At 45.4% G+C, this 16762-nt stretch overlaps 5 protein-coding genes across 5 annotated transcripts; 2 read left to right on the top strand and 3 right to left on the bottom strand.

Moving 5' to 3' along the window:
- Positions 1–5513: 5513 nt before the first annotated feature.
- On the top strand, positions 5514–5669 carry SEPMUDRAFT_54591 (uncharacterized protein; the record flags this gene model as incomplete). Its single annotated transcript, XM_016909308.1, has 1 exon — positions 5514–5669. A coding segment is annotated over one exon (156 nt), but the record flags the coding sequence as incomplete, so codon positions are not given.
- A 5352-nt stretch (positions 5670–11021) lies between these two features.
- On the bottom strand, positions 11022–11603 carry SEPMUDRAFT_152477 (uncharacterized protein). The gene has a single exon (XM_016907468.1). The coding sequence runs from the start codon at positions 11565–11567 to the stop codon at positions 11076–11078; it is 492 nt and encodes a 163-aa protein (XP_016756358.1). The 5' UTR covers positions 11568–11603; the 3' UTR covers positions 11022–11075.
- A 736-nt stretch (positions 11604–12339) lies between these two features.
- SEPMUDRAFT_112252 (uncharacterized protein) lies at positions 12340–12885 on the bottom strand (the record flags this gene model as incomplete). Its single annotated transcript, XM_016900964.1, has 1 exon — positions 12340–12885. One exon carries the CDS (start codon positions 12883–12885, stop codon positions 12340–12342), a length of 546 nt encoding a protein of 181 aa, XP_016756357.1.
- Positions 12886–13445: 560 nt separating this feature from the next.
- On the top strand, positions 13446–14376 carry SEPMUDRAFT_121723 (uncharacterized protein; the record flags this gene model as incomplete). The annotated part of the gene is made up of 3 exons (XM_016901708.1): positions 13446–13671; positions 13738–13997; positions 14062–14376. The coding sequence occupies 3 exons, from the start codon at positions 13446–13448 to the stop codon at positions 14374–14376; spliced, it is 801 nt and encodes a 266-aa protein (XP_016756356.1).
- Positions 14377–14822: 446 nt separating this feature from the next.
- Positions 14823–16454, bottom strand: SEPMUDRAFT_54548 (MFS general substrate transporter; the record flags this gene model as incomplete). Its single annotated transcript, XM_016909306.1, has 3 exons — positions 14823–15643; positions 15716–15874; positions 15953–16454. The coding sequence occupies 3 exons, from the start codon at positions 16452–16454 to the stop codon at positions 14823–14825; spliced, it is 1482 nt and encodes a 493-aa protein (XP_016756355.1).
- Positions 16455–16762: the final 308 nt, after the last annotated feature.

Below are 16762 nucleotides of genomic sequence, written 5' to 3'. Positions count from 1 at the left end.
ATCCTGAGTTTCTTCATTCAATTTAACTATAATCTTCACTTTCGTATCTATATCGGGTTTATATACAGTTTCTTTTCTTATGCCTAGTCCAAATAAATCGCTTCTTCGCTCTCGTTAGGGCACCCGGTTTCTAGGTTTTTTATTTCTATATACGAAGATTCAATACCCAATAGGTACGCAATACCCACTAGATATCGCAATACCCACTAGGTTTGTACCCAACCCGATGGGTTGGGTATACCTAGCTAAATACCTATACCTATTAGGTATTGCCAATACCCAACCCACCCCACATACCCACCAGGGTGGGTTGTACCTATGATAAGGCCTAACGACAAGTTTAACTCTAAAGTTAACGCCCTTGCCGAGCAGTTTGATACCCTCCGACTCGACCTCTACTAAGCCTTCTAAGAGAGAGGAAGCAGCAACGCGCGCCTAGTAAACCCGCCTAGCGTAGTTTAGGCTTATTATAGTATAGTTGCCTTAGGCTCTAATTTGGTCGGGCCTCCGGGGCCTAACCAAAATCTTAGGTATAGATCTGCTTCCTACTACTCTACGACGTCTGTACCTACTAACTCGGCTAGAGCCCTATCTAGTACCTACGGTACGTAGTATCTACCTATACCTAGGCTATCGAATCCTAATAGCCTATATTTATCTATAGAACCGGCGAGCATCCGTATCGATACAATATAGGTTACTAGTCTACTAAAGGATTGTTGTTTCTAATATAGTAACGTCTCTTACTTCGCCTATAAATACCCGATTATAAGTAACCTTACCTAGTAGGGGTTTATATACCGGAATAAGAGGAATTACTACTTCTTTAGCCGAGCCGGTTAATCTCTATACCTACGAGGGATTAAGTATAGATAGGACTCGCAGTACCTACGCCTATCCTAGATCCTACCTTAGTTAGAACGGGAGATAAACTATAGTAACCCGATTAAGTTCCCGGCCTATCTTCGTATAGCTATTAATACCGCTAAAAAGAGATTCTGTCCTCGGGACTAACTTAGTATTCCCCCGGTAGCTACCCCGCCTGCCGTCGCTATGTAGGCTCTCCTTGCTCCGTAGGCTATCTAGGCCTATACCTTCTTAGGCTATACTACGTAGGACCGGTACGCTACTAAGTATAAGGATAAACGAGCGTAGGTAGAAGAGATTACAGATAAAGAGGACAAGACTATCCTCGTTTAGGCTACAACGCGACCGGCTAAGGAGCTATTATAAGAGGACTCTTAGTAGAAGGAGGCAAGGAGGCTTGTACCTACTATCCTAGGGAAGAGCTACTTAGCAAAGGTAGTTAAGGCTAAGGCTAAGGGGCAATAGGGTACCACTACGACGAAACAGTTAGAGAGGGCGATATAGAGGTCGATTCTTCCTATAGTTAGTAGTAGGTCTCGGGATCTAGATATAGATAACGACTACGATAGTAGGTATAAGGTAGAAATAGTCGACTAGGAGGATAAGAAAGCTATACTTAGACAGAGCTAGGATTACGCTACTAAGCTAGCTCCGGTAAACCCGCCGACGAAGACAAAGAAAAAGCCCGCGATACGTCGCCTAGATAAACTAATTTAGGACAACGAGCCTAGAGAGGGCATTATCCTATCCTTTTCGTCCTCTAAAGATTTCGTCTTTAGTCTGCTTACGAATACTATACTACCGGCGATAACGGTTAGAGAGGCACTTCGGATAGATAACCTATTTACTAAGGGTTTGTTCGCGAGATTTGCTAACGACCCTACTACTTAGAAGGCTGTTAAGCGTATTATAAGTCGAGGGGCCGAGACGAGCCCTCCTACCTAAGTTGTTGTTACCGAGACGTCGATTGTTCGCGTAGAGGAGGAGGATGTCCGTCGCCCGGCTCGGGTTCCTAACTAGATGTTCGTTTAGATGTTCCGAGCTACTAGGCAGTATAGCGACTATAAGGCTATAGTTTCCTGCCCGCGCTTCTATCGATCGAAGCACCTCTATAAAAGAGTTCCTAACCGGATGTTCGTTTAGATAATCCGAGCTACTAGGCAGTATAGCGACTATAAGGCTATAGTTTCCCGCCTACGCCTCTATCGACTAGAGCAGCTCTACAAAAGGGCTAAAGATATTGACCTGTCGGCGGTAACGTAGGACTATACTATAGTACCTAGTATCTAGGTCCTAGTAATATTCGGGAGTAATATAGGCAAGGTCTATAAGGGACTAGTTAATAAGAGTACTAAGTTAGTTATCCTTCGGTAGAGTATTGTTTAGAAGTACGGTTTGCTAATAACGTACTAGCTAGATAAGATTAATATATCTATAGCAAACGGGTTAACTAGGATTGTTAGCGTCTATTAGAGACTACCTATCTCGGTATATAGCGTTACCGTTGTAGTAACGGCGTTTGTTACGAATACGGCGTATACTATACCTCTTATTCTAGGCCGCCTATAGACGAGGAAGACGAGGTTAGTTACGAAAAACTATAACGATAGGTTCTAGGAAGGTACGATCTCCGACCCGGCAGGTTATTTAGTAACGTTTACCGGTACCGTTAGCGATACGGACTGCTAACGGTTTGTTACCTTCGGTAGGCAGGGAAAATTAGTAGTAGCGTCGAAGCTATAATAGCGTCCGCGTCGGGTTTGTCTTTAGTACTTACTAATATTTAGTTAGGCCTCCGGGGCCTAACCGGTATAGTATAGCCTAGGTCTTCTATAATTTAGGTTTAGGCTAATATCGCTCCTCGTAGTAAACAGGGAGGTTAAAGGGCAGGAATATATACTACGCGTATCGTCGACGGGGATCCGGACGAGGATGATTAGGCGTTCTAGTCGATACTATATTACTTCTATATTAACTAGGCCTACTCCCGCCGCGCCCGTACTACGTACTATATCCTAGTATATACTATATATAAACGGAAAGTATAGAAGATCCGGCCTATCGACGTCGCTATAGATATTTCGAAGAGTACGTCCCCTAATATCGGTACTACTACTAAATAGAAGGAACTATTTCTTCGATAGGAGGCGGTAATACCGCTAGGGACGGGACTATATAACTAGCGCTACTTGATTAAGAAGTTCTTAGATATCCTATAGGGCAGTCGACTTACTCCGGAGGTATTGCGTACGGTCGAGACGAGTATAGTCTTAATAACCTAGGAACGTTATCTACTCGAAGAGATGCTCTTTAATCGTAAGGCTACTTTAGTAGCGAATTTTACGTATCTCGGACGGGTTATTCCTAGCATCGTACTACTATAAGTTATTCGTACGGTCCCGTATATACTATAGAGTTATCCGGGTTTTCGTCTTAATCCCTCCCTACTTATAGTAATAGAGGGTATTATCCGGGACCGGTATAAAGCTAGGACGTTAGAGTATAGTAAGGGCTACTATCGGAATCTATGTTTCCTAGTTACGAAGAAATCCTTAGCCCCCGGTTAGTTGCCTACTAAGGAATACTATTGCCTTATTAACTCTATAACGGAGATTAACCGGGTTACTATTCGCGACGCTAGCCTACTGCCTAATACAGATAAGTTCGCCGAGCACTTTACGGGGTATAAGGTTGCTTCCCTTCTTAACATTTTCTCTAGATACGATTAGGTCCCTCTCGCTAAAGAGAGTCGAGATCTTATAGCTTTCTAGACTTATCTTAGCCTGTTCCGGTAGACTACTCTACTCTAGGGCGCTACGAATTCGGTTAGTCAATTTGTCTAGATTATAACTCGTATTCTTATAGATTATATCTTATACCGGTCGCTCCCCTTCCTAGACGATATTAGTATTAAGGGGCCGAAGACTAATTATAGTAGGGAGGAACTCGAGCCTAGTCTACGGCGGTTTATTGTCGAGTATATCGTTAACCTCGACCAAGTCCTTACGGATATTAAGCGTACCGGTATAATAGTCGCTATTAAGAAGCTATAGATCCTCTAAGAACGTATCCGTATTGTAGGGTATATTATAGATGCCGATAGCCGCTATCCTAATATAGCCTACGTAGCGAAGATCGTCGACTAGCTAGACCCGAAGTACTAGAAAGACGTCCGGATGTTTGTTAGTATTGTTATCTACTTCCGTATCTAGATACCTAAGTTCGCGCTTAAGGCTAAGCTACTCTACTACCTACTTCGGAAGGACGTTAAATTCGAGTAGACTATAGAGTGTTAGCGTACTAAGGACGTACTTGCGGTAGCCTTAGTTAAGGCCCTACCTCTAGTCTCTATCGACTACTCGGACAGGATAGGCACTATTATTGTCGCAGTTAATTCTAGTAGGTCCGGGTATAGGTATATACTAATATAGGAGGACGACTATAGAAAGCGACGACCGAGTCGTTTCGAGAGTAGTATATAGTCCGCTAGCTAGCAACGGTACGACGCCGGCAAGCTCGAGTACCTCGGAGTACTTAAGATATACTAGAAGTTTCGGCTCTAGCTCTTCGGTTAATACTTCGTACTAGAAGTTAATACTTAGACTCTCGTATATTAACTAAACTACGCTACGTCTGATCTCCTAAATGCCGCTATAAGTAGGTAGGTAGCGTAGATCCGGCTATTTACCTTCGAAGTTCGGCATATCCCTAGTTATAAGTATACGGCCCTAGATACCTTATCCTATCGACTACTATTAAGCAAGGACGTCCCGGATCCGCCGGAGTTAGAAGATATCGAGCGTATAGTCGATAATAAGTTTTTCGAGAGTTTCTACGTTAATACGGCGACGCTTATACTACGTAGATTTGGTTAGGCCCCCGGGGCCTTACTAGGAGCGGCCGGTACCGCTAGCGGTATAGTTCGGGCAGCTACGATCCGGATTGTTAGCTAGACCCCCGAAATCTTACTAGATATAGGAGGCGTCGACCTTGCCTATATTAATTCTATCTTCCTAGATAAGTTAGACGGTCTACCTAAGAGTTATTCGTACTTTTCGAAGGCTATCGCCTACGTCCTCCTTAGACTACGTCTCTTATCTTATATATCTCGATCCGAGTACTATCGGTTTTTAAAGCACTTATAGAGATTTAAGATTAAAGACAAGGTTCTCTTCCGCTAGAGCCGTCGTAACTTCCCGTTACAGCGCGTTATCGATAAGCTATCTATACGAGACTAGATCCTCCGGACGGTCTACGATAAGTACGGGTACTATAGTACTAAGGGTATATACGCAAAATTAGTACAGCGCTACTAGTAGGACGGTATATATAGCGATTGCTAGGTATATATATAGAGGAAGTACGCCGAGTATAATTAGTATAACGGCGTTCGTACCTATACTCCTTTAGGCGAAGTTGCTTCTAAGGCTGTCGGTAAACGGTAGTATATTAACGGCGTTTATATTAATACCCGCGGATCGATTATAATAGCGTAGGAGGCAACGTCTCGGTAGCCTAAGGCGCGGGTATTCGTCGGCCTTACCGCTAAACAGATTACGTCGAAGCAGGTCGCGAAATTTATCTAGAAGAAGATCTTCTGCCGATAGGGTATACTATACAAGATCCTCCTCGACAACGCTAAGTACAACTTAGGGGAGGTAGAGGCGTTGCTTCGTAAGTACGGCGTCGCTCGTCTACGTATCTTACTATACTACCCGGAATATATAGCTATCGTTAAAGTTAGGTACAAACCTGTTATTACGGCGCTTAGCAAGATAACCGACGGAGGTAAGATATCCTAGATCCCGTACGTACCTATAGTACTATAGGCGGAACGTACTATAGAGGTATCGTCTACCGGTAAGACGCCGGTAGCGTTAATAATTAGCTATAATACTATCCTACCTATTAAGCTTCAGTTCCCTACTACGTCTATCTAGGACTAGAGTACTATTCGCGACTACGAGAGTCTTCTCGCCGTACGCGCCGCTGCCCTCGAAGCTATAGCCCTACGTATAGAGGACGCCTGCCTACGACAAGAGAGAATATAGGACTAAGCGAAGGTATATTTTAACGATCGCTACTATATCGATCGCCGTAAATTTAAGGTTAGTAATTTAGTTATAGTATATCGGAAAGAGTTAGAAGCGTCGCGTTCGGCAAGGCTAGTTTTCTATTAGAAGGATCCCTTTCGTATATATACCTATCGTCCGGGTACTACGTACTATAAGTTAGAGAGGTTAGATAGTATTGTCTATCGGAGTACCTATAATAAGGACTCTCTTAAACTCTGTCGACTTAACGGCCTATTAGATAAAGGCGGTAGTATTGCTAGTTCTAATAAGTAGGGTTAGTACTAGGTACTAGTTCCCCGCCCTGCCTTTTTAACTTTCTGTATATCGACCGGGTATCTCCGCTTCCTAGTATCTCTCTCTATAGTACGGGCTCGTACTACTTAATAGATACCTACTCTCCTTCTTCGTCGTCGTATAGTTAGGGGAGGGAGTAGCGTACTCGCTATTCTTTTAATTTCTTTTCTATTTGTTACGCCGCCGCCGCCGTCTAGTCTTTCGTCTATAGCTAGGCCCTCCCGCCGCCGCCGCCGTCTAATCCTTTATCTATAACTAGGCCCTCCGTAGGCGTCGTTTTGGATATGCCCTACGCTTTTAATAGTAGCGGGTTAGTACCGTCCGAGTTTAGCTACCCTAGGATTATAACTATATTGCCGGCCGGGCGCCCCGGTACCTAGTAATAGTTAGGCTAGAAGGTTTCTAATCCGTCCGAAGGTTTTTGATCTATTATTTTTCGCTTTACCTTCTAGCGTTGTCCTCGCCCCCTTACGGCGTATACCGTATACTATATTCCTTACTACGGTCCTTATATCTAAGGGTCCCTACGATGCCTAACTACTACTTTACGTCGGTATTCTCGTCCTACCCTTACTTATTTTACTTATCTTTATATCGGCATTCTTATACTATCCTTACTTATCTCGCCTATACGGGTAGCACTTCCCTAGGCGCGTTACTTTTCGCGTTATTTGTTTGCTATAGCACTGCCGTAAGCGCGCCGGTACTCCTACGAGCGCAAGTTACTTTCGCGTTACTCTGCGAGTACGAGTTACTTTTCGCGTTATTCCGTAAGCGCGAGTTACTTTCGCGTTATTTAGAGGATAAGAGTACCCTTTTCTTCCTTTTGAACTTACTCTTCTTCTTTAATCTACCTCCTTACCCGCTATACTCCCTAGCCTGCATTCTATACAACTACTATCTCTACTACCTCGAAAGGAGCCGCGCCTATACTACGACCTACGCCTACGTTAACAACGGAGTCGCGCTCGCGCGTACAACTATCGATTCCGCGCCTATACTACGACCTACGCCTATATTAGTAGCAGTACTACGCCCCTACGCGTAACTATCGGTTCTACTATAGCTAACTGTAATATACCTACCTAACCCGAGACGGACGACGGCGATAGGTTAGAATACTAGGTAACCGTTCGGGAGAGGAGATAAAGCTCGATGTCGTTCTTAATTATAGTAGTAAGGATAGATATATTATTATACTCGGCGGAGGTAAGGAGTATCCTTCGTAGGGTAACCGACCTAGACGCGGTCGTAGCCCTATTACTAACTCTCGATACGCTAGTAAGAACGGAAGTAGTACGTATAGTATACTAACTCTACGACGTAACCTTAACTAGTTACGATACTATATATATATCGATTTATAAGAAGTTCGTAGCTATAGCTTCGGACTAGGAGATCCTAGAAGGTAAACCAATCGTAGACGTATTCTCCGGTTTTGTAAAGGTAGTAGATCGAGGAAAGGAGGCCCGAAATTAACGAAGGACGGCTTACTAGAATATTATTAACCGATAGTTCGGTAGGGATGTCGCTGCCGCCTAGAGCTTCCTTACTAGTCCGACGATATAGGAGGTTCTATATACTTATTCGTAGGCCTACGATCTAGGCAGCCTAGTAGCTCTTAGTTCTAACTATAGGCAAATACTACGCGCTCTCGCGGAAGTAGTAGCGTAGTAATTACTTACTCCTATTGCTAGTCGATCGAAGATACTAGAGGTTACAGAAGGCGATTGTATTTATATACGTATACTGCCTACCGATAGGCAATTAGCGGAACCTAGAGGGGAGATAGAATAATATATCCTACAAATACGATTTAGGTTCGTCTACGAGGGCGACTTTTATAAGATCGTAAGTAAGGGCTTTATTAAACCTACGCCAATACCTTCGGGGCTATCTATACTACTACCTCTACCGCTATTGTCCGAGCAAGTCTAACTCTATCTATACTAGGGACGCTATAGAGAGCCGGACCCGTTACCGGACTATAAAGAACCTCCAAGCAAACGCTAATATACGTTACGACTATTAACGCTAGAGATACTATAGGTACCGGATAGTACTTCTAGTTAGAGCTCTATTAATACGTATAATCCGTTAGGCCCCCGGAGCCTTACCGGAACAGGCTATATAGAGCCGGGCCTAGAGGCCGCAATCCCGACTATAGAGATAGAGCCGACCGAGGATACGGCTAGTAAGGAGGTAGATAACTAGACCGGAGAGTTTACCTTTAACAAAGAGCTAACCGAGGACGTACTCGCCGAGGGGGGACAAGTTACGTCTCGTATATATACGCCGTTGTCTATATACTGTTATACTCTTTGCCCGGATACGACTAATCTATATCTTATTAGCCTATATATAGCTATACCCCTCTATTAATAGCTAGAGGATATCGTCGACTAAGGCGTCTAGCTATATATAGTAGAGGAGGACCCGGTTCCGTTATACTAGTACTATACTAGGGTATTTGCGAGCCGTAGGTTCGGACTTAAGTCGAATATTGCTATAGCCCTACTAACTACTCGTATTACCGAAGTCTATAGAGCTTACGTTAATAGCTAGTTTCTAGAATACTAGTATTAGTACCTAGAATTCTTCTCCCTAGCCTACTATCTAAAGTACGTAGGTAACGTACTTAGTCTATATACGTTCCTGTCTCGAATATATATAGGAATACTAGTTACTCCCTCCGCTACGCCTAACGTAGAAACCTTAGTTACTATACTCCGATTATTTACAATCAACGCCGGCGATTAGGCTACGTTCGATCTTACCGGCTTAGTTACGAAGGAAGGGGTTTTTAGGTATACCGAGACGATCTTCGGAGATATCGAATATAAGTTCGATATATACTTATAGTACCTCCGTCGTATAAATAGTCGCTCTAATCTAGGGTAGAACAGATCGTAGATATATAGTATAATTTAGTAGCTCGTCCGCTAGGATATCTTATACTAGGCTTTATACGCTTCTTTGCGCGCGGACGGTAATTACCGTTTAGTGTCTTATCCTTATTACGCGAAGTACTAGTACGGCGACGACAAGGGTAACGAGAATATAAGTCGTAATAGCTTCAAGTATATAGACTACAACGTTATAGATCTTACGGTAGGCAAAGGTACTAGTTAGATCTAAGGCTCGGTATCGTTCGATAACGAGACTTATAAGGACTATACTATACTTGTTTAGGGAATATACTATAACGAGACGTTTCGTAAGTAGGTAGAGGTAAACCGCGCCGCCGGTCGTTTGTAGAATAGCCGGATCTATAATATTACGGATAAGGAGCTCGGGCCTAAGCTAAGAAAGAAGATAGGTCTAGATTAGTAGCTAACTCTAGTCTAGCGATATAGCGTCTATATTACCGACCCCTATATTTCTTATAGCGTACTACCTTCGTAGGGCGTACGACGTACGATCCTCCCTTAGTTTATAGCTATTACTAATATAGAAACCGGAGAGATAGAGAACCTAAAAATAGGGACCCTTTAGTAGATCGTAGAGGTATACTAAACAATAACTACTCTACTATCTAGCCTGTCGGGCTATTCTAATATATATAGTCTAATTCTATACCGATTTCCTACTATAGCCTAGTTAGATAGCCTTAGCCTAATCTTAGATACTCTAGTTAGTCGCAAATCTTAGGCCGATATAGAAGTTATCAACGAGTTAAACTATATTACTTATATAGAATCTCTTGCTTAGTAGGAGGTATATAAGCTTAAATAGTAGGCGAACGCTATTAAGAGGTATAAGAAGGTTTTCGACTATATTCGTAATTCTAAAATACTACTCTTCGGGAACGCTAGTTACTTCCGCTATAAGGGTAACTTTAAGTTTCGACTATAGCCTAATTTTTCTACTCTCGACTCTAAGTATATAGAGGAAGGCTCTAGTACTATACTTAAGGGCGATATATCCTAGATAGAATAGGTAATATATTAGTTAGGCCTCTAGGGCCTAACCGGGAGCTTCCGAGTATAGAAAGGGTTTAGGTTTTCGCGATTAGGTATCTTGTTTTCGACGGGTCGTTTAGGTCTGCTTTTCTATATATAATCGTTAGATAGAGGGGAGGTTTAGTTATACCTATATCTATAGAACAGATATATAGGTAGAGAAGGGTATATTAAGCGGCTAGGCGTATTTCTTTTATATAGGGCGTTAGAGTAGAGCCGAGAGCCGGACGGCCTAGAAAGGGTATACTACTCCCGGTAGGTAGCTATATAGAGTATTTTTCTTCTTTTTAGGATAGAGGAGAGGATAGATATAATTAGGACGTAGATATACGGATACCTACTCTACTATAATTAATACCGTTACCCTATAGTATACTTTGTCTTCTAATATTACCTTTTCTACTACCTACAAGTATTTATATATCCTTCCGGACCTCTATCTATCCTACTTCTTTTACCGTAGAGCTACGCCGCAACCTACTATAAGCCGAGCCTATCCGATTGTCTACTCGAGGACGGTAGTAGAAGAGAGGGCTTTATAGTAATACTATATATAATTCCTTCTATCTATAGAACATATTATATAGAATACTATACTAATAATATAAGAGCAAGAAATAGACTACTATATAGATACATTTACTAATATAGTCGAACCGATTCGATAGAATATTATATCTTTCCTATTACGACAAGAAGGCAAAGGCTAAGGCCTAGTAGACTAATAGTATCCCGATAAGAACAAGAACAACATATACGACGAGGATAGATACGAGACCTATAACGATAATAGAGGCGAGACGCGCGACGTAGATAGAGGCGAGACGTATAACGTAGATTGAGGATGCCTCCTATCAAGAGGCGAATGCTATACCCTTCAAACTATTGTGTCTTCGCTCTCCTTGAGAGCATCCGTTCTTAACTGATTTCTCTTCCCTAGAATCTTCAAAGTGCTCTTCTTCTCTTGCGCAGTCATCTGCTCCCAATTGCTAATTCTCGATAGAGAGCCGTCCTTGTTCACTACTAGCGGACCCAGATGATCGAGCTTGATCGTGTCGGAGCCACTCGACATATCCAACTTCATTGCTGCTTCCTCCTCTTTACTAGGCGGCGAAGGGAGACCGAGAGGCTGGCCATCTACAGCGTTCTCTGCGTCGCGGTTGCTGGTTGACGATGACATGGTCGGCGGGAATGTGCTGAATGTCGAGGCGATTGGCGCGAAAGCTCGGCGTGCTTGGGGCAGAATCGACGCGCTGTATGGAGTGATGAACCGCATAAGGAGACTGTCGGGCGATTGGAATTGGAGGCCGATGAAGATGGCGAGAACAGTGACAATGGATGTCACAAGGAGGTTGTATGGCCGTGACATGAGCGACTTTATCCTTTACATCTCTGTGTAGATTCGTTGACTAGTCCAGATGTTGCATAGAAAAGTGTAGAATCGAAAAGAACGTGCCGTTGGTATAGCCCCACATCTAGCACTATTCTGGATTCCACCTCCTTGGCAAAGGTTTTCATCATCCTCTCATCATCACGATATCAGATCTATCTTCTCGACGCCCAAACGCCGGGTCTTTGTACAAGCGGAGCACCTGGAGCATCGCATTTTTGACTTCATTAGAAGACGAGAACGCCCGCCGGCACGGCCGACTCTTTATCGCTGTTGTGAGATGTTACAAGCAGCCTGCAAAACATCCAAGACGCGAGTCAATAGACTGTGATACCACTGATCGGCCTCTTCAACACATATCTTTTGAAGAGAATCACGACATTACAGGTAGGACGTTAGCTTCCAGATTGATCCAGAGTGTTTGAAGACACCCGGCTTAGGGAGGACGAAGCTAGAACAAGCAGACGTCCAATACGAGACTGCGCTGCTTCAATTGTCTACCTAACTAATCACTTGTAGTATCAAAAGAATGTGAGCAAGTGCACCAAGGCACGCTGTGTGTACCGAACTACTCCTTGCGATTGTGACTTCCAAACAGCACCTTCTCCCTGCCTATGAAAATGTGAAAGCAAAAGTCCGCTGTCGCTATAACAAGAAGAAATGGTCGTCTTGCCAGCTCGAGCCGTGTTCTACCTCTCGACAGATTCTTCACTGCCGCACCGTTCAATCTAGGAGTGTTGACATAAGGATACTAGCGCTCGCTCAGGTCTTCTACACTCCGGAGAGCAGGGGTGTCTCCATACTCGTATCGCTTGGACAGATCCTCTACGCTCTGGAGAGCAGGAGTATCTCCATACTCGTATCGCTTGTCTACACTTCGGCGACGAGGGGTGTCTTTGTACTGATAGCGCTTGGACAGATCTTCCACGCTTTGGAGAGCAGGAGTATCTCCATACTCGTATCGCTTGGACAGATCCTCCACGCTCTGGAGAGCAGGAGTATCTCCGTACTCGTATCGCTTGTCTACACTTCGGCGACGAGGGGTGTCTTTGTACTGGTAGCGCTTGCGATTGGACCTTTTGAGTAAGTCGATCAAGCTGCGGAGTCTGACTGGAGTGGCATTGCCCTCAGCCGCGACAGATTGGTCGAGATTGTCGAGGATATATGGATTGTTGTCAATTGCCTTTCGAATGACATCTTTGGCAACAATGGCGCGAGATGGATTCTCCTTGATTGGAGCGCCAATGGCAAGATTGAAGCTCGCTGCTGCGAGGAGGATAGACTGGGTGAGCTTCATATTCGATAGCTGATCTTGCGGTAGAGGTTGGAAAACGTCGGGAATGTGCTTGTTTGGTTTCTGGATCGACGAGTAATGCTAGGTCAGAAAGAAGACAGTCCTCCTAGAGGGAGCACCGCGCGGCCTTTATACAGCACAGCTGATGGAATTTCGGTCATCCAGGTATCCTAATCATAGAATGCTGACTGATTTTGAGGAGGCCTCGTCACTTACATCGACCGTGTAGTATCGACACCGCTGCATCCTACTATATTGGAGACGGTGGATGCGACGTCGTATTGCAAATGCCATGGTCGACCAGTCGAAAAGCGGGTATTGCGATACTGAACGCTGACCGAGCAAGGATTGGTATTCGCACCGACGTTGCACAGTCTCGAAGCATTATAGTTGGTCGTGCAGCTGGTGGCCTGGCGTTCTCAGCTGAAAACAAACACCCATCGCGGATATTCCGGCTAGTATGCGGTGCAACAGTCCCGGAAACAAAAGTGTCATAGACACGCCTCACGCTGGACTGTCTTCTGTGAATATTCCTTCCCTCGCCCAAGATTCTTGACAGCAAGATGGATTTCGAAAGCTCTGATGAAGAAGGCAAGCCTCTGGTACCCAGTTTTCCAGAGACGTTACGTTCGAGCAGACATGGATCGCTACGGCGCCAGTGCAGCACAGTATTGCTGGTATTGCTCTTTGCCAACGTACTGTTGATGCTTATAACAGCAATCTGCCTCTACCTTCTTGCGACCACGACCGGTCTTGTGAACCAAGGTCAGCGGATAGACTGCTTCGACGGTAAGGCACCGAACCTCACCTTATCCTTCTGGTAGAGTAAGCATGTATGCTGATGCAGCGAGGCAGACACTCTTCTCAACCCACCAATCGTTTGGGAACAGCGAACCTTTAACAGCACTGTCGATATTGCCAAGGACGCTGTAACAGACTCCTTTGAACCCGTCAGCCCTACGACGTCTGCGGATTGGGGTCGTGTGCTTGACGTGGGCGAAATTCGCATCAGTCTAGAGGAAGCCGCACGATTGCCGTCCGAAACAGCACCTCTATATGGTGGTGAAGAAGGATATGCAGGGGTGCTCGAAGTCTTTCATCAACTTCACTGTTTGGTAAGAATCCCTCGTGTCGCTCTTCGCGATAGATCACTAACAGCGCTACTCCGTGCCCAACTAGAACCGCATCCGTAAGAAGTTCTACAACCTGACCGTCCACGACGACAGCACCGACTCAGAACACCTTAACACATCCCATGACAAGCATTGTTTCGACTACCTATGGCAGACATTGCTCTGCCACGCCGACGTCAGTGTAATGAGTGTCGGGTGGAACGACAAGCAAAAAGCATTCAACGCCAATTTCGCAGTGACCAAGCAATGTCGGAATTTCAATGTCATTCACAATTGGGCCAAGAATCGCGAGGCCAAGCTCCCGCCGCCGGGAGATACGCACCCGGGAAGGATTGAAAGTGAAGATGGAATGAATGAATAGCGGAGGAAGCGGTATAGCTGGGATGCCTCAAGACACCACGATTACTACCGGGGACTAGGTGAAGCACAAGACAGCCTCTTCAATAGTGCTTGCGGCTTATATCCTTATTCTCTTCCCGTGATATACCCCGGTAGCAGACAGTTCCGCACGTAAACGAGCAGGATTGCCTACCACCTCTCTGCCTAGAGCTTGTTTGAACTTGGCTTGCCCTACAGTCTTGCGATTGATTCGATACCTACTTCTATCAATCGAGCGACGACAAGTAGGAAGTCTTGAAAGCCTCTGGTTACTATCACGAAGCAAGCACTCTTTCACCGTCCGTCGATCAAGGCTGCACTCATTCAAGGAAGTGGTCTTAGTTTGAATGGTCTTAGTTTGAATGCTCACATGACGACGGCCACTTCATCAGAATCGACAACGCCAAATTGCTGGTATCAACCACTCCATCATCTATTACCCGAGTGTTTCCGTGTCGGTCCCTCGCGTCTCCGATCAAACCACCAACCTTCACAACACAGCACAACAGGAAGAGCCGTAACACCCGACAGCACCCCTAGGGCCAAAGTGGCCGTTTTCCATCCACTGGCTTCGACGGTGAACCCGCATAGGAGCGGCCCGAGCGTGTTCCCTAGAGACCATGCCATATTATAATACCCATATGCCTGGCCATAGTATCCTCCACTGCGGGTTTTCCTGCTACCTCTACCAGCTTCCTTGTCTTGTCGTGAAAGTTCTCTAGATCGATGTGCGACTTCACTGAACAACGGCTGAGGGATAATGGCCATACAGCACCCGACAGCAAACAGTAAAAAGCAGAGAAGCACCTTGTGATCGACGCGATCTTCCGTCACCAGTCTCAGCAGCACGAGGGCCGGACAGAGCACTACAAAGGAGCCTGCGAGAAACCAACGGCCGCCATAAGTATCGGTCATCTTGCCGAGTACAGGCCCTGCCATGGCCGGTAGCGAAAGGGGGAGGAAAAGTAGTCCAGATCCTTCCGAGTCCCAGCCGAAACGTGTGTGGACAGTAGTGGGAATGATGGCTTCCAAACCCGAGAAGACGACGGCGAGAGTCAGTACACCCCAGAGAGCTGCTACGAATCGTACGGAGAAGAGGAGTCGGATCATCGCCGGTAGGTGAGCTTTCGTACGATGCGACTCTGCACCACTGGCGTGATTGACATTTTCAATATGCAGCGACGATTTCAGATCCAAGCTCGTCGTCTCACTGACCTCTCCTTTCGGAATGACTGCAGAGTCTTCTTCTTCTTCTTCTTCTTCTTCTTCTTCTTCTTCTTCTTCTTCTCCTTCTTCTTCTCCTTCTTCTTCATGTCGCTGACGTGGTGGCTCGACCATGGCCACACGACAAATCGTGTCTACGCCCAGGACAGCGAGAATGAGGCCAAAGACGGCATTATATCCACAATGCTTAAAGACAACACCACCCAAGACGGGCGCCATCATCGAAGCGCCATCGATTGCCAGGTTGACATAACCAGCTGCCTACCTCTCTCATGTCAGACCATCATGCTCATTCTCACCACAACAAAATCCCAAAAACTTCGCGCTGAAAAAACTCACCTCACCCAAGCTCCCCGAATCAACCGTATCCGCCAAAACCGCAAACCCCGTAGTCCACACCACAGCCGAAGACAAGCCCTGCGCAAGTCTTCCGGCCACCTGCGTCGCAAAATTCGGCGCAAACCACAACAAGATCGTAGCAGCCCACAAGACAAGCAATCCGAGCAAAAACGGCCTGCGACGAGTCGTTGCATGGTCTGTAAACCATGCCCAGGGAGGTGAGGCGAGGAAACATCCGGCGCCGAATACAGCGAGGAGAATTGTTGTCCAGGATTGGATTTGGGAGTGGGAGGCGATATGTCCTCCTCCTGCTTCTTGGGATTGTTGGAGGGCAAAAGGTGTTACGGGGACGATTGCTGCGTAGAGGAATTGGTCGGTGTAGGCGCTAAAGGCAATGACGAAGATGATGTAGGGTGTGGAAGAGCGAAAGGGGCGTGAGGTTTTGATCCAGGTGTGGTATGTACGGTGTATCGAGGCCCATATGTTACAATAACGCATTTTCTTTTTTTTTTCTTTCTTTTTTTTTCCGAGATGCGAATTACGCCTGGTGATGGATCCTATGCCGTACGGATTCCTCTACTTGTGGTTTGGAATTTTCATCAATCATTCAGTAAGGTAAAGTCAAGTAAAGGTCGAACAGAAAAGAGAACTTTTCTTGTAGCAACAAGCTGGATTCCTTCCGGACTCCTCCGCCATATTGGAAAAGGTACCACGGCGCACGATAGATCAGAACAACATTCGAGCACAGCCGGCCGGTACGTTGAGGGAAGGGAATCTCTTCCCTATCCTTCGTGATTGGTAGACGA

This window comes from Sphaerulina musiva (assembly GCF_000320565.1).
Source record: "Sphaerulina musiva SO2202 unplaced genomic scaffold SEPMUscaffold_13, whole genome shotgun sequence".
Taxonomy (NCBI): Eukaryota; Fungi; Ascomycota; class Dothideomycetes; order Mycosphaerellales; family Mycosphaerellaceae; genus Sphaerulina; species Sphaerulina musiva.
Note: the sequence above shows the minus strand (reverse complement) of the source record. Positions and strands in the feature narration are given on the sequence as shown.